Source organism: Agelaius tricolor, unplaced genomic scaffold (genome assembly GCF_023055355.1).
Source record: "Agelaius tricolor isolate 1412-34295 unplaced genomic scaffold, bAgeTri1.0.p SCAF_7, whole genome shotgun sequence".
Taxonomy (NCBI): domain Eukaryota; kingdom Metazoa; phylum Chordata; class Aves; order Passeriformes; family Icteridae; genus Agelaius; species Agelaius tricolor.
The window spans coordinates 28,041,789-28,067,624 of record NW_027269267.1 but is presented as its reverse complement, the minus strand read 5'-3'; the positions used below and the strand labels follow the sequence as shown (position 1 = coordinate 28,067,624).

At 39.0% G+C, this 25,836-nt stretch overlaps 1 protein-coding gene across 1 annotated transcript; it reads left to right on the top strand.

Moving 5' to 3' along the window:
• On the top strand, positions 1-25,540 carry SLC5A7 (solute carrier family 5 member 7). Its single transcript, XM_071430742.1, has 9 exons — positions 1-344; positions 1,334-1,556; positions 8,760-8,873; positions 12,140-12,295; positions 14,880-15,028; positions 16,975-17,118; positions 18,941-19,094; positions 20,247-20,464; positions 21,195-25,540. The coding sequence occupies exons 2-9, from the start codon at positions 1,379-1,381 to the stop codon at positions 21,816-21,818; spliced, it is 1,737 nt and encodes a 578-aa protein (XP_071286843.1). The 5' UTR covers positions 1-344; positions 1,334-1,378; the 3' UTR covers positions 21,819-25,540.
• Positions 25,541-25,836: the final 296 nt, after the last annotated feature.

Here is a 25,836-nt window from a genome sequence, read left to right as displayed (position 1 = left end):
TCTCCCTTGAGTCATCCTTACTTCCCCCCAACGTCCCCTATCACTCTGACGTCTTTCCCCCTTCCTCCCCCCAGCTCTGACGGACGCGGTCCTCTCACCCCACTGAACCCTCCTCCTTTATAAAGAGATTTTCCTCTTTTTAATCCACGAGACCCCCGTCGCAGCCTCAGCACTCGGCGCACCGTCGGCACCGCGGGGCAAGAGACGATCCTTCTTCCTTCGCTCCTTCCAGCGGGAAAGCCCCGGGCGGGGACAAAGGCCCCGGCGGCTCGGTCCCGACACCGCCCCGCGGGATGGGCGGCCGTGCCCCGCGGGCTGCGGGGCAGCGCGGCGGCGGAGCGCAGGTGGGCGGCGGAGCGCAGGCGGGCGGCGGAGCGCAGGCGGGCGGCGGGCGGCGGGCTCCTCTCCCGGCCCGACGGCGCTCCGGGCGGACGAGCGGGCGCTGCTGCCGCGGGCGCGGGGCGGGGGCGCGGCCGCGCAAGGCGCTCGGCGGAGCGCGGAGCCCCCGGAGCCCCGGAGGTAGGGCTGGCTCGGGCGGCTGGCCCCGCCGCGGAGCCGTCGGGAGGAGCGCGGACGGGGCTCGCCGGCGCCAGAGCGAGCGCGGAGCGGCGGGGCCAGCGTGGGGAGGGGGCTCCGGGAGAGGCTGGGTACGGGGCTGCCGCTGTCCGCGCCGCTCGGGAGTTTTCCCCCGCTGTGGTTCGTACACTTCAACATTTCTGCCTTCCGACAGCTTTTAAGCTTTCCGTTTGCTTCCCGTATCGTGAGAGAACAGATTCATATGCTTCATGCTGGACAATTAAATGTTGCAAAAAACAAATCGCAGACTTTAAAGTACGGGAGATGTTACAAGGGGGACCAGACTCAGCATTCCAATACAAACATGTAAAAGATGTGTTTTGCTGTTGTAGCTATTACTTATACGTAGTTCTAGTATTACTTGAAGCAATTTTGTCTTCAAAATAGAGATTTTTGTAATAGTCCACATGGCCAAGATTTTTCTATCTTTTGTACCATACTAGTCTGTGACTGAAAAGTTCCCAGACGTTGAGGACTTGGTGATACCAAAATAATTCAGTGCTCAATAACTGACTTCTAAGGATAGTTTAGCTTTCAGCCACGTCATTCATTCCCTTTTGTGTTCGGAGACTGTAACCACTGGTTGTTGCTCCACAGGCGTTTTAATTGGCATGCGACATCAATCTCAATTACATCTGAAATTCTCATTTCATAAATTCATCGGAATAGTCTCTTTAAAAACCATCTGAGGGTTTTTGTACACTGATTCTAAAAAGCAGGCATGCTAAAAGCAGACCTATTATTGCATTCTCTCCAGAGGTCTTAATGAAATAGCAATAAAAGAAACAGTTGGGATTTCAACATGGCTTTCCATGTGGAGGGACTGGTGGCCATAGTTGTCTTCTACCTGGCAATCCTGGCAGTAGGGATATGGGCTGCTTGGAAAACCAAGAACACCGGCAGCGAAGGAGATCGCAGCGAAGCCATTATAGTCGGTGGAAGAGACATTGGTTTGTTAGTTGGTGGATTTACAATGACAGGTATGTAAAAAAACACCTTACTGTTTCCTAGTCAGTGTAAAACTTGTCAGTTTTCCATCTGAATGAATTGCAAGCTGCATGTTGAGTAATGCAAAGTGGGGAAAGTAGATATACTTTTTATTCCAATTGTTTAATGAACAGCCAAATGTAGCATCTGTATAGAAACAACAAATATTTGTAAATCTTACAGAAAGAATATATTTTAAGTAGTTTACATATATTTTCAATCCATAATCATCTGTAGATCAGATATGTTTGGGACAAAAGTATGGAATTCATATAGATTAATTAGAAAGTCTTAAAATAATTGTTATAGTTTTTAAAACCATCCATATTTGTGTGTTATTGGGTTTGTTTAATCTGAGTAAAACAAAGTTTATAGGGAAAAAGATTGTTGGGAAGGGGAGGGTGTAAAACATAAATTAACTTTCTAAAAGAAAATTGACATAACTCCAGACTTGTAACTGTACAGATTTCAGCAAACTTATTTTGTGGATTCTTTAGCTTCTTTTTCAGCAATTGGACAAAATAATGCTTTACTCTCAATATTAGTATCAGTAAGAAAAGGCTGGGTGAAGGAAGAGTTCTTCACTGATTTTGTAAACGATGCTCTCTGACTCCCAGAGCCAGTCAAACCAACTGTCTTACCTGGGTAAATAAAATATTCACAATACTGTCCAAAATCTCAAAACTTATATTATGGTATTGAAACAAAAATGCGTTATAGGAAGAGTGAATTTGCCCACCATTATATTAAGGCAAATTAATATTTAGGCATGGGGGTTTTTTTCATTCCTAATTTAATCTAAATCCTATTCAGGCAAAGCCCTTTCAATTGTCAAATTAAATTTATCTGACTATATTTATATTTTGCTGTTTTGCCCTGCTCTGCTTTCACAATTATCTAATAAGGAAGAGCCAGGTAAAACTTGGGCCAAAAATCTGCATTCTTTATTTGAGATAACTTCACATTCTTTTGCAGGGGCATTTTGCTCATTCGAAGACTGAATGTTTAGATATTGAGTAAAGAATGTTTGTAAAAGTCAATAAAGTTTGAATACAGTCAGATGTTCTACTTTTTGCACTGTGCTGTAATTTACCGTATCATGCATCCATCAGCTACTGGTGCATAGGGTATGACGAGAGTCTGCTCCTAGTGAGAGCTGGTTAGACTGCTTTCTGCTGAATGAAATGTTTTCAAGGGCATTGAAAACAGAATATTTTGCAGAAATATTGGTTGCCACAAAACAATAAACATTAAATCAGGGGAGTCGAGATAAAAAAGCATTTCCCACAGAAGTGGCTACGACTAATGGCTTTGCATATAGAAGATACAGATTCTGGTCTCCTCAATCCTATTTTGCAGGAATATTTTGTGTAACAACTGAAACACAGATGAGACCTGAACTGGGATTTCCTGTATCTCAGGCATGTTCTGTAGCCACCACAATTCACACCTGCACATGTTCATCCTGTGTTGTGCAAGCTCTAGAGATGGCGCAGTGTCTCATCTTTGCAGCAGAATATCAGACTGATCCCAAAGCCTTTGGGTAGCTCAAACTAGCACGGATTTTATACTGTCAAGGCTGACACTCTTTTTCCCCTATGCCTTCCTTAAGTCTGGCAATTAATGCATGATATGGCAACTAACTTACCTTTCAGTTGTAGTGAACCATGGCTGGTGCATAAAGCGAGATCTGAGCACAAATCTGCTGAGCCAGAGGTTCGTCCGAGCTTTGTCTCAGGGTGTTTGGGGCACTCGATTTCTAAAATCATAACAAAACAGTTATGAAAGTAAGCTGATGAAAATCGACAATAATTTTTACAGCTTGATAATTTTTACAAAAGGGACATACATTTCAAGGTATGCTTGAAATGCTTGCTTTTCAAAAAATGTTTGATGCTGATTTCGCACATCGCGACCCTGACTATTCGCAATACATGACTATTCCAACATCATTTTTATGTTTTCCAGGTTTAATTGTCTAAATATAAATTAGAAAGCAAAGCTTCCCCACAACAGGAAAACAAGAATTGTTTTAAAGATCTCCAGAAAGGACATTGTTTTTATGTACATGAAGCACTTCGGGTTATGAGATAAGGCCTTATTTTCTCTTTTTTGCCTGTGACAAACGCTACAATGTTCCATGGGTATTGGCCATGAAAGTGGTAGAAGTTTCTAGGGTTACTTAGTGGAGAGGATGACAGCACGTAGCCTATAAATTTGAAATAAAATTCAGGACATAAGCACCAAAGTCAATATTCCAGAGTAATTATAGCTGATTTTCTAAACAACATTGAAAAATCTTAAAGCACTACCTATGAATAACAGCTGTAGATATTTTTGGGTATATGCTATGATCCTGAAGAAGAAAAAGCTGTATCAACCAGCTACTGAAATGCTGAACACAAAGCCTGTTGAAGGTTGAGTGTGTCTGCAAATAAGAAAATGGAAGGAGTGAAAAGGTTGCATTGTGGATGGATCACAGCAGCTTATATTGAAATGAAATAACATTGTACCACAGTAGACGCATTTATTCTGTGTATAATTTTTATATAATTATAGATAAAATGCTGCATTAAATACTAGTATTCCTTATTTTTGTGAATGATTTTTTTAAGGAGTGATATCTGCAACAAAATTTAATCTAATTTGATTTTAGTGATTGAGTGTAAACCCCAAAGGAAATAGTTGAGATTACATAACTAAATGCTCACAAACATGACCCAAAAGGTAATAATCTATTGATGTAATTTTTTGCATTTTAGTTGGATAGAGCTACATAACCCTTCCACATGAAAAAAAAATTACACGATTCTATTTTATTCTAATCCTTGGATCAGTATTTTCATTTTACAGAACTTGATGAGTTTATTAAATAATTTGAGTGCTCAGACAAGGAATTCTTCCTGAAGAAGTGGCAAAAAATTTGGTTTCCTAGTATATATCACTATATATCAAGAACTCCAAGATCAACTTCTGTGTGTCTTACAGGAACTAGAAGAAAAATTTCACTCCTTACCATCAGTATTTGTCTGATCATTTTTTACAGTGCATGTTTTAAATGGATGTTGGTATTTGCTGCATTTTTTTGTTCTTCAGATGGCAGGCAAAGAGAAGATTAAAATAGATTACCACATGAATGCTTCCATAGATTATTAAATTTGTATTCCTTTTGGCTGATTTAGGTAAAAACAAAAAGAATTTCACCAAAAATAATGGTATTAAACTAACTTTAAATTGTGGTTTAGCAAATGAGGATCAGAAAATTAATATCTAAGGTTGAAATCCCATCCTATCTTATCCCTTTATTTCATTTCTAATGTGTTTACCTGTGTCAGTGTACGTGCTGACTATCCATTCACCCCCTCAGAAAAAAGACATATAACACCTTCCTAGAGCTCTGTGGTCCTTGACAGGTGTTCCAGAACAGTCATGTGCACAGAAAAATTGATTAGCAGCAATTTTTCAAACGCCAATCCAGAAATCAAGAAATAAAATTAAAAATAAGGGCTAAATCCTTCATGCCACCTTACACAGCAGTATCTGTCTGCAGGGCAGACAGTGGCAGGTAATGACCCCTACAACATCACACAGAAGGGAATTGACTTGATCTCCTCCAGAAGAAAATAAGGGAGCTAGGCATGTCATCCAAGTGCCCCTTGGGGACATCTGATATCTCTGTAGCAACTGTTGGCAAATCAATGCTGGAGCTGGAAGCCCCATTCACCACAGCTGCAGCAGTGATGGACATCTGCCCCCGACTATGGGATATTATTCCTACCTGTAACCAAGTATATAATTAATGTAGAATTCATGCTTAGGCATTTTCTGGGGAAAGACACAAATAAGCTTCCCTTTGTAAATATTTACTCTTTGCTATTGGATACAGGTGCTTATTCCACAAGATTGTGCTGCTTAGGACACAATAAGCAACACACATCCCAGGTAGTCACGGATTTTTCCGTAGAGAGTGGTGTCCCTCAGGGGTCCATGTTGGGACCAGTACTGTTCAATAGCCTTGTTGGGGCCATGGACAAGGGGAATGAGGGCACTCTCAACAAGGTTGCAGATGACACCAAGATGAGTGCTGTGGTTAATACTCTAGAGGGAAGGGATCCCATACAAAGATACCTGGCCCAGTGAAAGAGGCCAAGTGTAAGATCCTCCACCTGGATCTGGGCAAATCCAAACATGGATGGGTGATGAGTGGATTAAGAGCAGCCCTGTTGAGAAAAACTTAGAATCACAGAATTGTAGAATCATGGGGATTGGAAGACACCTTCAAGATCATAGAGTCCAGCTGTCAAGCCAGCACTACCACTGTAGCCCCTAAACCACATCACCCAACGCCAGATCCAGACCCTCATAAACACTGCCAGGGACAGTAACTCCACCAGCTCCCTGGAAAAGATATTCCAATGTCTGACTACCCTAACAGTCAAAACTGTTTTCTAATATCTAATCTGAATCTCACCTGCCTCAGTTTAAGACTGTTTTCTCTTGTGCCTTTACTGCAGGCATGGTAGAAGAGACTGGCCCCACATCACCACATCCTATCAGGCAGTTGTAGAGAGCAATGAGGTCCTACTCTTCTCAAGACTAAACATATCCAGCTGCCCCAGTTGTTCCTGATCAGACATCTTTTCTAGACCTTTCACAAGCCTTGTCACCCTTTGCCAGACACATTTCAGCCCTTTTAAAAGCGAGGGTCCCAGAACTGGGCACAGTACTAGAGGTGCTGAATACAAGGGGATAATGTCTTTCCTGGTCCTGCTGGCTGCACTATTGCAGATGCAGGCCAGGCTGCCATTGGCCTTCTTGGCCACCTGGGCACACATTTGCTCATGTTCATCTGCTGTTGACCAGCATCCCCAAGTTCTTTTGTGCTGGACCGTTTCCCAGACACACCGTTTCCACACACTACCGTTTTCCTGTAGCACTGCCTGGGGTTGTTGTGACCGAAACCCAAGACTCATCACTTGGTCTTGTTGAACCTCATGCAGCTGGCCTCAGCCCATGTCTCCAGCCTGTCCATATCTTACACTCCTGCAGATCAACACTCTGACCCAACTTTGTGTGATCTGCAAATTTGCTAATTGTAGATTTAGTCCCCTCATCCAGATAATCAGGAAAGATATTAAACAGGACTGGGCCCAACACTCATCTCTGAGACAGGCTGGAAGAGTTGGGGTTGTTAAGCCTGGAGAGGAGAAAGATCTGTGCAGACCTGATAGCAGCCTTACAGTACCTAAAGGGGGTTTATAGAAAAGATGGGGATCAGGGCATGTAGTAAAAGGATGAGATGTAGAGGTAGAGAATTGAAGGGTAGATTTAGATTATATATTAGGAAGAAATTCTTTGCTGTGAGGATGGTGATGCACTGGAACAGGTTGCCCAGAGATGATGTGGTTGCCCATCCCTTGAAGTGTTTAAGGACAGGTTTGACAGGGCTTTGAGCAACCTGGCCTTGTGGGTGGCATCCCTGCCCATCACAGAGGGGTTATAAATAGAAGATTTTTAAGGTCCCTTTCAATCCAAACAATTCCATAATTCTAGAAATCCAGTAAACAAAGTATGATATTCTCCTTTATCTTAATTCACACTGTAAAGAGTCACAAAATCCCAAATGTTTGACAACTTTTTATGTAGATTATGTATCCTTGCTCTCCTTGTTAAGAATCAGCCTTAACCCATCTTCCCCACGTGGCCCTGTATGGGCATCACTCACCCCTTATCTCTGTAGTACGCAATAGTTCTTGATAACCAAAATTCTACTTGTAACAGGTCTCCTTGGGTCACTTCTTTTGTTGCAGCCTCTCTCTGCATGCACACCCTCATAAAAGTCCATTATACCATTTCCAACAACAGAATGGCTCATTCTTGTGCTTCAAATTGCTGAAAGGGGGACAATTGTAATTCTCTGGTTGCTGTAGATCTTTGATTCTAAAGCCATAGTGAAATTCAGCAAAATACTCTCTAGTAGTACTTGAGAGATATCACAGTCAAGCGGAAGAGAGTAGTTATTTAGCTCTTAATGAAATTTCTTAAAGAATTTTATTAAATTTCCTAATTTGTTTTTCTCTCCAATTGTTTGTCTTAAACACAAAATCAAGTTTGCCTGCACAACGGTGGATGATGGGAAAATTCTGAGGAATGTTTAAGAAAAATACGTTTCCAACTATTGTGACTTTTTACACAGAAACCCTAACTACTCTTACATGAAAAAGTAAAGGCTTCTTACACAAACCAAAACATCATTACAGAAATCTAGGACTTGTAATGGTCTGCCTGCCCTTGTTCAAACTGCAAACTTGGATTTCTAAAACTTGCTCATTATACATCAGAGATAATAATTTTTTTTTTTTTTGCATGGAATCTGCAAACAGGAAGAGATGAACTTTATTACTTGATTTGTTATGAAATATTTTTGCAGATGTAATCACAACACATTTCTGTGTTGGAGTTTTTCTCTCATATATACTGTTGATCCCAAATTCTCAAATGTAGAAACTTCCTTTAAAGGCAGAGAATCAACTCATTAAGTGACAGAGGACAGTATATTAAAAATACTTCTTTTTGGAGAGAGAGAGATAAAATCAGAAATATTGGAGACAGCACATATCCTTTATTGAATATGGCTCAAGGAAGAATAAATTAAATTAATTAAAGTTTAGAACTTATATGGTGACAAAAAAAGCACCACAACTCTATGCAGAAATATTTTGAGAACTCAGAGTTTATTAGTATACTTCATGTAACAAAAAAAATTTAACAAGGTTTAAATGGCTTTTTTTTTTTTCATGAAGGTCCTGGTAAATAATGCGTTCATCAAACTTTTGCCTAATTTACACGTTCTTCTTTAGACTCCCCCTTATACCTCTCCTTCATTTGTACTAACACAAACAAAATAGTAATAGTAAATAAGTGTAGTGGGGGACTCAACCCTCACATCTTCACTGACTATATAGAGACTTAGACACTTTGATGATTGCCTCAGTCCTTTTGACTTCTTTTTTCATCTGCTTAGGCTGTATATTCAAATTAGGCCTGCCTTTAATAAAAAGATGCCATGCCTGGCACTTGTATTGTTGATATAATAAAAAATAGACATATCCTACATAATGACGATTTTATTGTACAGTGTGTGATCTTTTCTTTCTTTGTGGACATTAAAGACTTTTCCATCTCTTCCTTTTCAGCCACATGGGTTGGAGGAGGTTACATCAATGGGACAGCAGAAGCTGTGTATGTCCCAGACTATGGTCTAGCTTGGGCTCAGGCTCCTATTGGATATTCCCTTAGCCTGGTTTTAGGTAAGCAAATACCAAAACTAATAGTCCCTCATTTTAAAGAGTTCTGATGTCAGGTTCATTCTTTGAAATAAAAAACTATGGTATAATAAAAGATTGCTGAGGAAACTGGATCCCTTCTTCTGGTACATTTGGCTATTGAAAAAAACCAAAACAAAACAGGACAAAAAAATATAAATCGTTTGATATCTCAAGTGTCCCAAATTGCTTGCCAAGACCTATTTGATTATTACAACCATATTCTTTGGGTGTGGGTAGAGGGGGTCAGTGATGTGTTTAAATTGTCAATACCAAGTTTTATATATTCAAGTTTTCTTTAATTGCCTATGTGATCTGGAACATGACCCAGGTGCCCAGGTATCAGTACACCTATAAATCTTGGAATTAGACAACTATCCTTTTGGGTTAGGACAGTGCTTATACTTTATAGATCTCCATCAAGAATCTAGGTAACTTTTTTTGATTTTGTGTAGGAAGCATGTAGCACATACTTCCTCAGACTGGAAACTATTTTGTTAAAACTGAAATATGCAATCTCTTAAATGTACAAAACTCTAAATCACATGCCAGAATGCTAATGCAGAATCCTGATATATGCAGGGACAGAGTTTAAAATACAGACAGCATTATAAGTTCTAATGCTGAAATAATGATGCAACTGTTTAAAAAGCATGTTGTTACAGAAAAAAAAAAATCCTGTGTTTTTCATATTCCCTTAACGTACTCACTTTTCTAATATTACTTGACCTCTCAGTCTATTCTGAGTCTATTCTCAGGGTCCTCCTACCTAATCTGTCCCTTTCTTTCCTTTGGTTGTTTATCCAGATCCTCTCTCACATTTTATTTCTTCCTATACAACTTGTTTTCCTTCCTCTTTCTTTTTTCCCCTTGAAAATGCTTTCCAATGGCCTGCCCTAGTTATCCTGACTTCCCAGGCAGAAACTTCCCCCCCTGCAGATGATCCTCCCTGGCATGTGCCGGCAAGCTCCAGTTCTGGCAGTGGTTGCCACCCCTGAGAGCAGCTCTGTGTGCTGTAAGGAAAACAGGGACTGTGGATGTCTGCCTGGAGATGAGTTGGTGTCTTTAGGAGAGCACGAGGGTCACGATCCATCGGTGTCGTTAACCGGCTCTTAGGATTGGAGTCACAAGCATCCTCCTCACCCCCAGCTATAGTAGATATTTTTGCCCCCAATGAAGGAGGAATGATGAGGAGGACTCCATCTTATCAGAAGGCTAATTAATGACTTTATTATACTGTATTATTCTATACTATATTACATCCATATTACATTATATCTAAACTGAATCTGCCAAGCACTGCTCTCCACTGCATGGAATCTCGTGACTGTCAGCCAACAGTCCTGACACACACACACACACACACACACCTGGATCCAATTGGCCAGTGAATCAAAACACACCAGAATCCAATTATCAGTTCCCTTCAGGTAAACAGTCTTCCACTATGCATTCCACTTGTGAACAACACAGGAGCAGCAAAGGAGATAAGAATTGTTTTTTCTTTCTCTGAAGTTCAGAGAATGTGAAACCCAGAAGTATTCTTGGGAAGAATTGTGTCTTGCTTTTCTCTGTGAGGAGAAATGTGTTGATACTCAGCCCCTGCAGAATTGACACAAATTCACAATAGTCCAAAAGAGTTAGCCTCTCTGCTTGTTTTCCAACTGTTTAGAGATACCCAGACTTGTTTTCCTGAAAATTACGATGTCTACTGCAGAGAAAAGCAGTCTGTATGTGTAACCATGTATCTCTCTGCAGAGCATGGAGAGAATTTCTCTAGGCATGATGTGTACATGAAGGTTTGAGGGGAGGAATTCTTTATCCTTCTTTAAAAAAAAAATAATCAAAATTATAAATATCAGGCTGAGAGAAATATTACTGATTCAGACAAGAAGTATTTAAGATTAAATCAATCTCCCTGTTTGTTATCCATACAATTTATTTTCCTTAGTATTTCAAGCAATTTAGTTTTAAAAGTTTGAATACCTCCTATTTCCTTTAATAGGTGTTTGAACATCCTAATAGATTATGATTTTTTCTTCTTCAATTGTCTTTTGTGATGATGGCATAACAAGTAGATTAGGAAAAGGATCTATTACCAAACCAAGAATCACAAAAAAGAAAAAAAAAAAGCTGAAGTGTTTCTGCATCTACCTGCCTAAACACAGCATTCACATAAGCACTATAAATTGGGATGACAGTGTATGGCCCAGTACCTTCTGTTCAGGGAACTTGATGAAATGAAGAAATATGAGTTACAAAAACCAATACATAGAAATTTGGAAAAATCTTCTGCACAATATGATGAATAAATGACATGTCTTGTCATGAGGAACCTAATTAAGGATTGCCAAATGCCATACAGTATATCTTACTGGGAACTGACAGGGTTTCCAGTTCATAATTATACCTTATATAGCAGTTTTACTGTGGTGACTGGGTGATAGTCATGTGCAGATCTCAACTACACAGGTTTCCATACAAGGGCTCTTTCAGCTTTCCTCAGATAGATAGAAAGACAGAAAGAATTTCCCCAAGACAGAAAGAATTTGAGGAGGGGAGGCCTTTGCACATTTATGTACATATCCAGCCCATATACCAGCCAGGCAGAGCAGAATAGTGATATATCAAAATTCCTGAACATACATAAGTGAAATAACTGTATAAGAAATATTAATGGAATCTGACACGGGCAGAACTCAGAAGGCCTCTGACATATCCTGCAGGTGTAGTAAAGTTGTTCCAAACATACAAAATAAATCTGAATTATCCTGAAATAATCAGATTTGCTGTGTGTGCACTAAACCACATGTGAAATTCTATTTCTGATTCGGGAATCTCAGACGGTTTTATTTTTAGAGTAGGAGTATGTGAAAATTCATGCTGGATTCCAGTCTAAGAATCAACAGGATTAGGTAGAAAAGCCATTCTCTTAGGCTAATCCAAAATTAGACAAAACTCTGACAGCATCCATAATGGGAGATTACATAAACTGAGCCAGAAAAAATAAGAAAAACCTTTTTTTTTAAATCATCAGACTCTAGAAACTAATGGAGTGTGTGTTTAAGTAATTCTGTAGACATAAATAAGAGTTTCCAGAGAATATTGTTACTGTACTTTTTACTTACAAACAAACAAACAAATACTATTGGTGATATTTTGGACCCTTAACTGACCATGAACATTTTATCCCTTAATGGTAATGCATTTCTGAACTGCAGCTGGTGTCTTACGTAGCTTTTTCTTTGTAGGTGGCCTTTTTTTTGCAAAACCCATGCGATCCAAAGGCTATGTGACAATGCTGGACCCCTTTCAGCAGCTTTATGGAAAAAGGATGGGAGGACTACTGTTCATTCCAGCTTTAATGGGAGAAATGTTTTGGGCTGCTGCCATCTTCTCTGCCTTAGGTAAGGAATAAGCAGTATAAATATTAATTTATTACAGGTAGAAACTATCAAGAATATCAGAAATGCATTAAAATTCTGGCTCCAAATGGTAACTATTTAAGGCAAGTGATTCAGACTGTGATATTTCTCAGACCCATGCTAACTAGCAAATAAATCCAGTAATGCTACCCCTTTAATTATTTTGATAAGGAAAAGACATGCAAAGTATCTATTAATTTTCACATACCTTTAAGTTGTCCGTCTTCAAAGAGCATGAAAGGATTTAGAAGCAAATTTCTGTTAATAGTGAGGGTGTCATAAGTGATTGCAAGGGCCCCTTTTGTGTCAAATCTGACCCAGCTTTTCTTTTACATCTCTGGGATGAGAGAATCCCAGTCAAAATTTCCCTTAATGATATGTAACAGCATTTCCAATGCATCTTAACAAAATAATCCTTTGAATATAGGAGATCTCCTTGTACAGACCATTCCATAACACAAATAATAGAAATAAACCAGACGCTGATCAATAAATTGAAGAATTCTTCATTTCTAAATGGCTTTCTTCTTGACAAAATGAAGAAAATACTCAAGAAAGGATTTGGAGAATTAGTGAAACTATGACTCAATAGAAAATCACTCAACTACTCATCCAGTCCTGAAAAAAATCAGCTTCCAGGGTTTCTAATTATATTTCAGGCCTGCATTTAGCAACCCCTTTAAGAATAGAGAAAGCCCTTGAGTTGAAGCACCAGTAATTGACTTTTACCAACTAATCATACTAATAATGCACATGCATGTGGTAATGCCTTCTAGCATAAGCTATTTTAAACAAAAATAAACTTTGAAGGTACTCTCCAACTGCGCTCTGATGGACTGCAAAGCAATGGGGAGCTTGTTTACCACAATTTCATCACAAAATCCTTAAAAGACTAAGAAAAAACTGCATGCTGAGGTGATAGGAGTTGAATAACTTGAAGAACACTCAGAGTATTTGCTATGTTTTTGATTAAGGACAAGCCATTCTCTTTTATTTCAATACAAGCGGTGTGAATACCTTTCTAGATTTATAGAACAGCCAACAGTTAAAGACTGTCCATGATTATAAAGGTCATTGAAGATTTTTATTTTAACTATTCTGTGATTAATCTAGTTCCTTTTTCACACCTATCCTCACTGATTAATGTTTAATCCCAGTATTCTTCACTACTTGCTCTTCATCCATACTCCTTGCTTGGCAGGGTTGTAGATGGGAAACACTGATCATTAAGCTGTGGAAGAGGTCTGAGCTTGTAATTCTTAAGCACATGAACTTTGAAGGTTCATTGTGCAGCAAAAGCCACAAAAGATCTGTCAGCTCCCAGAAGCTCTTATATATCACATATCATGTTGTCTTCTAAGTCCAAAACTCTTCCAAATATGTTTTCCAGAATGTCCATCTACTATAACTGCAAGCACTAAAAGTAGTTGCAAGATGTTTCATTGAAATCATCCTAATTAGGAGGAGAGGAATTTTTTAAACATGGTCTTAAAACATCACAATGGTTTGAAATAGTTGATACATCAAAAGGAAATGTATAACCATCCTGATAGCTGCTGGAGGGGCCAAGCAGGAGGACACAAGCTGTTCAGGAGGTTTCTTGAGTGCACTGGCAGCAACTTCTTGACACAAATGATCAGGGAGCTGTTGTAGGGAGGTGCTCTGTTGAAGCTGTTCCTTAGACACAAGGAAGAACAAGTCAGAGGTATAAAGGTCAAAGGCAGATTTGGCAGCAATATTCATGAGATGGGGGAGCTCATGGTCCTGAGAGTGGGGAACAAGGCAAATATCACAACTGTAACCACAGACTTTAGAAGAGTAGAGCTGGGCCTCTCCAGCATTCTGCTGCGAAGAATCCCATGGGAGACTGTCCTGGAGTCCAGCAGAACTGGTTCAGATTCAGGAATCACCTCCTCAATGCTCAAAAGCAGGTGTGGACTGCTGAATGGGATGGGGCACTTGGTGGTAAAAGATGTGGAAAAGACTGATGTAGTCAGTGCTTTTTCTGCTTAATTCTTTGCTGGCAAGATCAGTTTTTAGGAATCCCAGGACCCTGAGAAGCCTGGGAAAGTCCAGTGCAAGGAAGACTTGCTGGAAGAGAACCAAGTGAGGAAACTTTAAAATACACTGGACAGACACAGTTTCATGGGACCTCAGGGGATGCATCCTGCAAGTGCTGTGGCAGCTGGCTGGCAGCATTGCAGGAACATTCTCAGTATCCTTCTGAAGACTGTGGCGATCAAGGATGGGCATAGCTGGTTTTCACAGACAGAAGAGAGTGTAGTCCTTACAGACCTTGAGCAACGTAAGGAAGTGCTGTTGGGACACTTCTCAATTTCCTAAGAACACGCAAAATGACAGATGCTAAGCTTAGACCAACAGGAGCATCTCTTTTCCCATTCCCTTTAGAGGTGCAGAAAGGGTGTGCAGAATATAGAGGGTAATTATTAATGCTGTTACTAAGTGTCAGTCCAGAACCCATATATGCAACTTAACAAAGGTGGGGTTCTCATCACACATGCTGTGATACACACACTAACACCCAGCGCTCTGGTTTTCCCCTTAGGTGCGACTATAAGTGTGATCATCGACATTAATGTCAATATTTCAGTCATTATTTCTGCCCTGATTGCCACTTTGTACACACTTGTGGGTGGGGTTTATTCTGTGGCCTACACCGACGTAGTTCAGCTCTTCTGCATCTTCCTGGGACTGGTAAGTTTGGCTTTTTTTGCCCTATTTTGTCAAGGATTTTGTTCTGAGCAGCTACAAGGGCCAAGTGTGTCCTGGGCTGTACCAGGCACAGCATTGCTAACCGGTCAGACTCACAGAGTGCGGACTTTAAAAGAGTTTGCATTTGCATCAATGTACAGCCTGTACTTGGGAAATAGTGCTATCCAAGAGGTCTGATTCTTTGGCTTTTTTCCAGCCAGTCTGGCAGTCCAACCACTCTTACAATTTTCCTCTGGAGTATACATCTAACTCAGAATAGAACTGGTGCTGACTCCTTCCCTGTCAGTCTTTAGGACTGCGACACTGGCAGGAGGCATCAGACATACGAAGCTGTTGGTAGAAAAATTCTGTCACTGGACCTGCAGAATTGATACTCTACTGTTTCTCTTTTCTGTGGTTGTCACCTACACAGCTTAGTTAACCTCCTGTTAACTTAGTTAATCTTCCTGGTTTTTCCCTCATTTCCCTCCACCACCCTTGGAGACCATAATATAGGAAGTCTCACCAGATGTCTTGGCTGTTTTAGTGTGGAAGTGGATATCCCTCATCAGCTATCAATGATATGCCAGTGGGTAGCCTTTTATTTTATGCTGTTCTTTAAGCCCCATATTGAAAAACATCAGTGTGATACTGATCACAAGGGTGAAATCAAAGCTGCTGGCTTTGTTTGCCAGTGGCAGAAACTGACAGTCAAAGGTGTGCAGAGAAGTGAGATATGCTAAAATAAATGGAGTGGCTCAAGACGGAGGAATCAAAGGGAACCTTGGAGGCCTGGTGTTCTTTCTCTGCTTTCAACAGAGTTCTTGTGCAGCTCTAGGAAAATTGTTTCAGCCATTGCTTACACAGGTGGTCACTAACCAGCTCTCTGTGTGCTTACTTTGTGGCATCTTACTGTGAGGACTATGGCCTTTAAGTGATTTAATGGAAATGGTGCTAAATAGCCTGAAAAAGTAAATCCAAGTTCCAGCTGGCCACCTCAAATGAAAAGTTATTCCAGACTTTCTTCCCTCATATCTTTTTTCTTCATCTGTACAGTGGGGAAAATACTCTTTCCCTAACATAAATGTTAATATTTGTGAGACATTACGTTTCTACAGATGGCATGCATTACAGAAATTCCCAAAACTGGAGATAAATCAAAGTACAGAAATTGTCTTCCAGCGTGATCCACTCATGAACCACTAGAGAGCCTGAACCTGCAGGAATAGCATAAAAATTAGTGTGAACCTGATGGGGGGGTGGGAAGCAAATGAAGGTTGTACAGAAGTTTTCTAAATTATTAGATCTATAGCTCTTTAGTGTTTTGTTTAATTCAGGTTGGGCTCTTTAAGTAATTTCCCATTTGAAATAAACAGCAATAATGTAGTACTGAAGAACTCATATTCATGAACTCAAGAGTGTCATCAGTGAGGCTGAAGAGTCAGTATCTAAATGGTCATGCTCTAGGGAGGCAGGTTGAGATCAGATGGGACCCTCTCACAGTAGATGTCACAGTAGAGGAGAGCACAGATTCAGTTATCCCAGCTTCTCCTCCAGACTCTGGAGCAGTTTTTACTCCCACTGTCACAGAGCTTTGCTGCTCCTTCCTCTAGTGTCTGGTGGTCCAGGAAAGAGTGTAAACAATGTATGAGGAGGTCAGGTAAAACAGAACAAAATTGCATAAATGTGTATTTGCTTCTGCTTTTGCAGTTTCCATTTATTCTTTGCTCACACTCTCAAGGACACTTGAGCTATTCACTACCAAGCCCTCTGGATTTCAGAAATGTTCCACCTGCACATAATCTGACTTTTTGCAAATCATCTTGATAATTTGGTATTCAATCTTATTCAAACAAGCAAGAATAATAAAACTAGAAGGTGTTAATATTGAAATTTCACAGATTTAGAATATCTTTAGACTTGATCACATTGTTTCTCTTTGGTTCCAGTGGATCAGTGTCCCCTTTGCCATGTCCCATCCTGCAGTAACAGACATTGGGCTCACGGCTGTGCACCACGTGTACCAAGCACCTTGGCTTGGATCTATCAACTCCCTTGACATTTACACATGGTTGGACAATTTCTTTTTACTGGTAAGTGGTGATTTGTATGAAGGAGTAAAGCATTTAAGCACTTACACCATGTTACTGTGACAGCTGAAAATGATGGAGTCTAGTTAAGAGTTTCTATCACACTGAAAACTTTTACCCTCTTGACTCCTGCTTGATATTTCTGCACATTTGAATGATTTCAGTGACATATCAGCCAGCATTGCCAAGAATGCAATTTAAATAACATCAGGCTGAAAGAGCTGACATGTTAAAATTAAATAAAAGTGTGCAGCTAATGCTTAACTGATGTAATTGTTGGCAGAGGAATTCATATATTGCAGAAGGCAATAAATACATTATACAAATGATTAAATATGCCTTTGGTATAGGGAAATAAAAAGCTGTGCAGAGATGGATGGCAGGATGGATAAATTCATACATGCACACGTGCCAGAATGAACCATGGTCTTTCATTATTTAATACCTATATTACACATGGGATCGGTGGTTATTAAGTACTTTCCATTAGAGGATCTAGAAACACATGCTAATATTTTCCATTCTCAGTGTCCCAATGCAAATTTACACTCGTTTTATTATCATGTTTTATTTTGGGATTACATTTTCTGGCTTTTTTTTCAAATCCTCACAGCCAAAAATCTTCAGGGTTTTTTTTTATAATTGGTCTATTAAAACATCTTATTTTATTCAGCATTCTCTCAGAGACCTGAAGTATGACATTAGCTCAAGTGGCTGTATTCTCTCCTGTAAGCCTGAAGGTTTCATTTCTGCTGTTGACCAAAGGAAAATTCTGATATTGCCAAATTATGACACACTTTCTTGTCATCTTGTCTGTTTCATTATAGCTCAAGAAAGTTACACATTCTTGGAAAGCTTTGATAAAGTAACATTATTATCAAGGTGGCAAAGAAAAACAGTCATAAATAGCAAGTCAAAACCAGACTTGTCTGTGAAATATTAATTTATTCCCTATGTGTGCATGAAGCTATATGAAACACCTGTATACACACTTTCTGGTCCAAATGCCTCCTGCCTCATTTAGTGTATAGAACTAGGCTATAAAATTTGCTTGGCTTTTTGTCCATGCTGTTTAGAGACAGACACTTGGTTACTTAGTGAAGACTATTCAAATCCTGCTCTCAAGACAGAATTGTTAGCACTCAAGTTTTCAGCCTTTGGTAATACTATTTTGTGTTATATTTTGCAGAAATAATTTTAAGTCCAATCAGGATCTTCAGTTACATATCCAAATAAAAGAGAAGGGTTTTCACCATAAATCAAAATTTTTCCTTTTTTTTACCTGTGTCTTCTACCAATTTCTATTGGTATTTTATTTGCTTAAGGCAGTAGGAGAATAATTTCTCAGATTCCTGAGTTCAGTGTATACAGAATGTGTCACCTTCTTTGAATGACTACACGCATTCACAAAGGAAGATAAAATCTTGCTCTGATATCATGTCAGAGTCTAATCTAATTTTAGTGGAGAAGGAGTATTGGAGAGTAAATTCTTCAAATATGAAATATGAAAATATTACTTTCCATAAAGTTTTATCAAGTCAAAAGACTTGGGGACAACACAGACTATGAAAGTGCAAGTGTTGATGCTAATTGTATAAAAAATAACTTGTCTAAAAGAATGGGATTTAAGTGGACTTACAAAGTTTTGACATTGCTTGTGAGAATGAAAGTTGCAGTTATTACTGGCTGGCTGATATTCAATAAATAAATGAAAAAGTAGCAATATGGCTTTCAGCATTCAAGTGATCCTTGTGCATGTTCTCTGTATGGTGATAGTAAAACAATTCAGCTACCCCCCAGTCACAGCATGCTGTTGTGTTTGCAGACATTAGGAGGAATTCCATGGCAAGCATATTTCCAGAGAGTTCTTTCCTCATCTTCTGCCACATATGCTCAAGTTCTGTCATTCCTGGCTGCTTTTGGCTGTCTTGTGATGGCTATTCCTGCAGTGCTCATTGGTGCAATTGGAGCATCTACAGGTAAATGATTAAAAATCAGTAGTACAATAAATGTAAAATGAATACCACCACAACAAGTGTGTAAAAATAAATCTTGTGTTAGATATAGGTGACATATAGGTCAGATAACCAGGTGGCATCATTTTTCAACTCATGACTACTTCAACAGAAGACTAGATAGAAAAATAATGTTATAGAATATTTCTCCCAAAGGAAATTGCTCCTACCACAGTGGATGAAATTAAATAATTTTGTACATTCTAGATATCTACAGATACAATACTTCAATCTTTGTATTAGATTCTGGTACTTTTATTTGTTGTTAAAGTAATAATGGGGAATGGCCAAAGGAGCTGTGGTTATTTAGCCTGGAGAAAAAAAGACTGAGGGAAGACTTGCACTCTACAACTACCTGAAAGGAGGTTGTAGCAAGGTGCATCTCCCACATAACAAGCAACAGGATGAGAGGAAATTGCCTCAAGTTGCAGCAGGGGAGGTTTAGAATGGATATTAGGAAAAATGTGTTTACCAAAGGGTTTGTCAAGCACTGGAACAGGCTGCCCAGATAAGTGGTGGATTCTCCATCCTTGGAGCTATTTAAAATAGGTGTAGATGTGGCTCTTGGGGATGTGGTTTATTGATGGGCTTGGTAGTGCTGGGCTAATAGTTCAACTCAATGATCATAAAGGTGTTTTCCAACCTAAATGATTCTTTGATTTATCAGAAATTTCTTAGTTTGACCAATATATCCTTGCCAAGGTTTTTTTGTCATAGTGAGAGTGCTCCCAATCACAGTGACTGTGTAGCTAAACTGCTAAAAATATTCTGTTAGAAATGTTTGCATTGCTTTGAGACCCATTTGTAATCCAAAAGAGTAGTTAAACACATCAGAAAAAAACATGGATCCCAGACTTATTTTATTGAATAAAACTACATTTATGAGCAATTTAAAGTTTATTTTAGAGACAAAGAAAAATGCTGAGCAGAATTAAATCTGCCTAACAGAAACTGGTGTGACACTGCCTCTCTGAAATGCCATTGGTCTGGCCCTAATAGCAGTTTGTTCTTGAATGTGCATGAAAATGTGGTAATATGAATAGCTTGCTACTCATGAAGTCAAGAGGTGCTGTGGCTGCTAATGTTACTGATAACATACTGGTGTCCATATTGCAGCTTGGAACCAGACTGAATACGGTGTCCCTGACCCCAAGAGCAAAAAAGAAGCAGATATGATTTTACCAATCGTGCTGCAGTACCTTTGCCCGGTCTACATCTCGTTCTTTGGCCTCGGTGCCGTGTCTGCTGCTGTGATGTCCTCAGCTGATTCCTCAATTTTATCAGCAAGTTCTATGTTTGCTCGGAACATTTACCAGCTTGCCTTTCGGCAAAATGTGAGACAATGTTTTCATTTTTACTTTTAGAGAAAATTTTAGGTGAGATCTTCACTAGGTGATACACAGACTATAATTTCATAATGAAACACCTCTTTCATGTTCCTGCCTGTAACTAGAAAAAGAATTTAATTGGTAACAGTATGTTGAACAAACTGAAAATCATAAAAATAATTGTGATTGTGACTGATGACAAAAGTGAAAAAGCTGGCTTGGGGAGGGCAGCTGTCAAGAGTTCTCATGGACATGCAATTTATCCAAACAGCTAATTAGTGTTGCTACAAGTGTAAGTTCCACATAAATTCTTCACAAAATGAGACATTTTTCTAATCTTTCATTTATTGGGAAATCATTTGGCAACAGAATAGTCTAATGAGTTGGAGTTGTTATTATGAAACAAAGAAGAAGAAATTCTGACGCTAACAGGTTTTTTCAAGTTGTGTCATATTGTGATTCTATTTAAAAGCTATTTTTTACACTGCTGTTTTTTCTCTTTGATTCATCATCAAGCTTTTTGCTATGTTCAAAGAGTAATCGCTTTGGGAATGGCAACCATAACCCCTAAGGTTTTATCTCTGAGCTTGAGATTGAGTTATTAGTTTGTAATTATTATTGAATTAATCATGCAAAGCTTTCTTTTACAATTCAGTATTTTATATTGACTGTATGTAAGTGTAGGCATACATGTATAGACATGAAAAAACCCCCTAACACTTCCCTTTTTTTGCAGGCTTCAGACAGGGAAATTGTGTGGGTCATCAGAATCACTGTTCTTCTGTTTGGAGCATCAGCAACAGCGATGGCACTGCTGGCTTCATCAGTGTACGGCCTCTGGTACCTCAGCTCTGACCTCATTTATATCATCATATTCCCCCAGCTCCTGTGTGTGTTATTTATTAAAGGAACCAACACCTACGGTGCCATTGCAGGATACCTGTTTGGCCTGGTCCTCAGAATAACTGGAGGAGAGCCATACCTCTACCTTCAGCCCTTGATCTTCTACCCTGGCTGGTACCAAGATGATAACAACCTCTATATCCAGAGATTCCCATTTAAAACACTTGCTATGCTCACCTCCTTCTTTACTAATGTCATAGTCTCCTACTTAGCCAAGTACTTATTTGAAAGTGGGACTTTGCCACCAAAGCTGGACTTTCTTGATGCAGTTGTTGCCAGATACAGTAGAGAACACATGGACAAAGCAACTCTTGTAAAAAGTGACAATATTGTATTAAATGAACTTGCACCTGTGAATCCACGACACAGTCTAACTTTGAGCTCAACTTTCACAAACAAGGAAGCCTTCAACTACGTTGATTCAAGTCCAGAACTGTCCAACACTGAAGATAATTAAAAAATCTTGTAGCCCCAGGCAAAACAATGAGAAGCAGGATATTCTACAAAGAATAGTAAGAACCATTTTATCAGAAGAAAAGCAAGAATTGGGAATAAAATGCCACTGCACATTCTTTAAGTTGTTTCTAGGAGCAGGAGCATCTCATGGGAGGAACTCTTTTCTGCTATTATCTAATATGTTGGATTAGATCACAGAGTGTTTACTAAAGTATACACTCAATCCCATTCCTTCCATCCAGAGCTATATACTGTACCATTAAAAAATATTTAAAATATATGTAGAACAAAATGTGCAACAGTTCTTAGCTAGGATATCATATGAAGAGATTATAATACAGTAAGTCTGAAATATTATCACTCAGCATTTTATTGGCATTAAGTGAAAATATATTGCCACAGCTATAAGTGATTTATTTCTAAAGAGCTAGTTGCTTGAGCAAAGACAGATAGATAAATTCCCTGGGGTTTTGGCCTGGTAATTTTTTTCCTCATAAAGAAATTTAAATAATACTATCTAGTAATTTATTATTTGTATGAGACAGCAAAATGCACAAATAGTAATAAATTCCTTATAGGAGTGCTAAACATGATATATTATTTTTTAAAAGTTAAAATTAAATCACCAGTTTAAAATTATGTTAAAGCTGATATAAGGCAACCTAAAGCAAAATATGTTAATATGGGTGTTCTCTTTCTTTTTCTGTGGTTAGTGACTGTCACCAGAATTCTTAGAGCAATAACTGGAGTTGAAATTCAGCTTGTGAAAAATGCTCTTATAGAAAAACTCAAACTAAATAGATTTTTTTGGTGTTGGGTGAAGAAGACTTATCTTGACATCATCAAAATGAACACAAGCAAAGCAGTCTGACACCAAGCAACTTCACCAATGGAATAAATATTGAAAAGTAAAGACAATCAAGAATCTTTGAAAGAGAGAGGGTTTTCCTTGCAGAAAATTCCCAATTTTCACTTACTTAAAAAAGCTATTCTTAAAGATGCTGAAAAGTCTTTTGGCTTGGTCATGCTGGAATTACTCTGAAAAATCCAGATTTTCCATAGAAAATAACATTTCTTCAAAAATTTCTCAAAAACCCAGGCTTGCTGTACAGCTTTCCACACCTCTAAGTGTTTGACTCTGAAAGCAGCTTGGAGAGGAACTGAAAGGAATGCTGAACCCACACACACAGTGAGAGGCACAGTGGTGTCTTCCACTAAGTGCCAGACTCCTCCACTGCTCCCTGCCCTCCTGGCCGTCTCAGTGAGCCTGCAGAGCAGCAGCAGTGGCCAGGTGCAGACAAGACGTGGCTCACAAATGGCAATGCTGGCCAGAAGCAGCAAAGTGGGGAGATGAGGCCCCTGCTGACTTTGCCCAGGCCAGCAGGAACAGGCAGTGCTGTTTCCACTTGCCCAGGGCCAGGATGATTGTGTCTGTCCCCATTGGTATGTGCCTTTCTCAGCGCGAGCTCCAGTAGCTACATTTCTCTACAATTAAGGGTTATGCTCCAATAATTCTTTTTAAAATCTGTGTATGACGGAAAATGTTCGGTAGAAATCCAGATATCCTCCTGTTGCTGGTCACCAGTGAAATTTCTTTTTTTAACACTCACAGCATGAGGAGTTATAGTGGAGGATAGAAGATGTAAGAATAGGTTTTGCTGCTAAAGGAAGAAGCCATCAACTTGTGCATTCAATGTTGACATAAGCTTTCACAAGGTTGAATCCTTAGATATGTTTTGCTCCTTTTGTGGAGTCTTAACAGCATACATATATATTTAATATGTAGGGAATATTCATTTCAGAGAGGTTAATTTTTTTTTCTCCTTACACTGCATATAAAAATAACATTGCAGCTCATTTCTGAATATACACTGTGACCTGCAGTACTACTGTGCTTACCAATATGGAGTGTGCTCTGGGTTGAGGGAATCAAAACCAGGATATGCAGTAAAAACTCAGAAGAGCCAATATAGCAAAGAAATTAAAAACTCCTGTGAGATGAGTTAATAGGCCACCCATGAAATTCAGGGTGCTGAGTGTCACAAACCAAACACGAGCCCAGCAGTCTTAATTCCCTCATGAACCACAGAAGAGAGATAAGGAAATAGACTTTATAGAGGAAAGAGGGGAAGAACAGAGGCACTGCTAAATTATTCTCCATTTTCAGCCCAAATCCACTAGTCTGAATCCCTTCTTATGGGAAAATATCAAGTCACAGTTTTACCTGCTTACATAGCCAATGCCTTATGCTGCTGTTCCAAATTAAGTTAGAGGATCCCATTTTACAGTCACCTGTAGGCCTTCCTAAAAACTTTTCTCTTACCTCAGTTTTGTCCAGGAATTGCTAGAATTTCACTATGAGATGCTGCATAGTGACCAGATGCTTTAAATACAGCAACATTTTGGTATTATTTATTTCAAAATGCCCAGTTATGGGAAGGGAAAAAAGGAAAAGAGAAGGGGATTGAGCTGGAATAATTTAAGACATTTTGATTAAAAAATAAAAATATTTTTCTTTTATTGTTGCCATAAAAACATAAATGGCTTTAAAATGCTCAAAAAAAGGTAGGTGGAAAATATAAGTGTTAGCCCAAAAAATTTCAAACCAGACACTTTCAATATTATCAGAATATTTTGCACTTTCTATCCTATATAATGGTTTTTTTTAATTGATGCGATTTTATCCAGTATTCCTGCTTGGATGGATTACAAAAGCCAAACCAAACAGCCCCATGTAAAGTCTGTTTACAGGTTTTATTGCCTTAGCTCAGCTGTCCTACCATTAAAATTTGTACAGAGCTGTTCATATAACCAAAGGCCATATCTGTGATTGATAGCCGTGGGGAAAAAAAAAAGGCAAAAAACCAAACCAAACAAACAAAAACTATGCTACTTCCACAAGCAAAATGCCAACAGGATGTGATTCTTTAAGCAGATTTTATTTGCAGAGGAATTATAAGTTTTTCTCCCCTTCTGCAATTTGTGGACAGTAGTACTATACAGTAAATTGGATTTATAATCAGTGAAGCAAACAGCTCATTTTCAGACACTGAGTTTATTGTTTCTGAGCCTACAATTTTAAGATAAAATATTCATAACACAATCATACATTTTACTTTCATATTCTTCACATTTGTGAATAACATTTATTTGACAGGGGTTCTTTTCCTCCTTTGCATGAGATGTGTTCATAAAATCAAAGTTGATAACATAGCTGACATGTCAAAAAAGTTATTTCATCTCTACTTGTCCAAATGGGATGGTATACGTATTATAAACAAACCATACTTTTGTGAACCTGAACTGAATGTAAACATTAAGTGGATCAAATAAAGTCACTTTTAGTGTTTTATTTTCATATAGTACAAGAATTTAGGAGTTCAAATAGAAGTATCATAGGAAAAAACTGTTATTCATTTTCCTTCTGCCCTTCAAGTGTATTGGTCAAGTTCCATGTGCAGTTAGTAAGTTTTCGTAAGTCTGCTGCTAATCAGGGCAGTATTTGTGGATGTAGTTAAAAAAAAAAGTATATTTTTGTCTGTGTCAGAAATGCTATATTAAGACTATACTTAACAAAGCAGATAGGAAGCATAATATAGATATCTATGTTTTAACTTCATTTGTATTGTATTCAATAGCGTCCATGCATTTCAGGAAAACACTGTCTGGTTTTGGGTCTGTTTTGTCCATCTATTAAAAATAAAGACATTTATTTTATTATCACTCAGCATCACCTGATATTCTGTCTCACAAGCACAGCCCCACAGAGATGAGGTGGTCCTGGCAAAATGGGATCTGGCCCACACTCCAGCCATCAGCATGGTCACAATGTCTACAGCCCTGCCCCAAAACCTGGCTTCAGTGTTGGAAATGGAGATCTCATTTCAGTAATGTCCCCCTTGTTCTCACAGTCACAAAGAAGAAGAGAAGGCCCTGAGTTCCAGGATAATCTACATCCAATAGAATTCCCTCCTGCAGACCCCTTGCCAAGGACCTTTTACTTGGGGGTGCCACACTGG

Bases quoted from the DNA above. Each gene is read 5' to 3' on its own strand.
- SLC5A7 (XM_071430742.1), top strand. From the start codon at position 1,379: ATGGCTTTCCATGTGGAGGGACTGGTGGCCATAGTTGTCTTCTACCTG. The intron at 8,874-12,139 runs GTAAGCAAATAC...TTTTCTTTGTAG, and splicing joins TTCCCTTAGCCTGGTTTTAG to GTGGCCTTTTTTTTGCAAAA. The intron at 12,296-14,879 runs GTAAGGAATAAG...TTTTCCCCTTAG, and splicing joins TGCCATCTTCTCTGCCTTAG to GTGCGACTATAAGTGTGATC.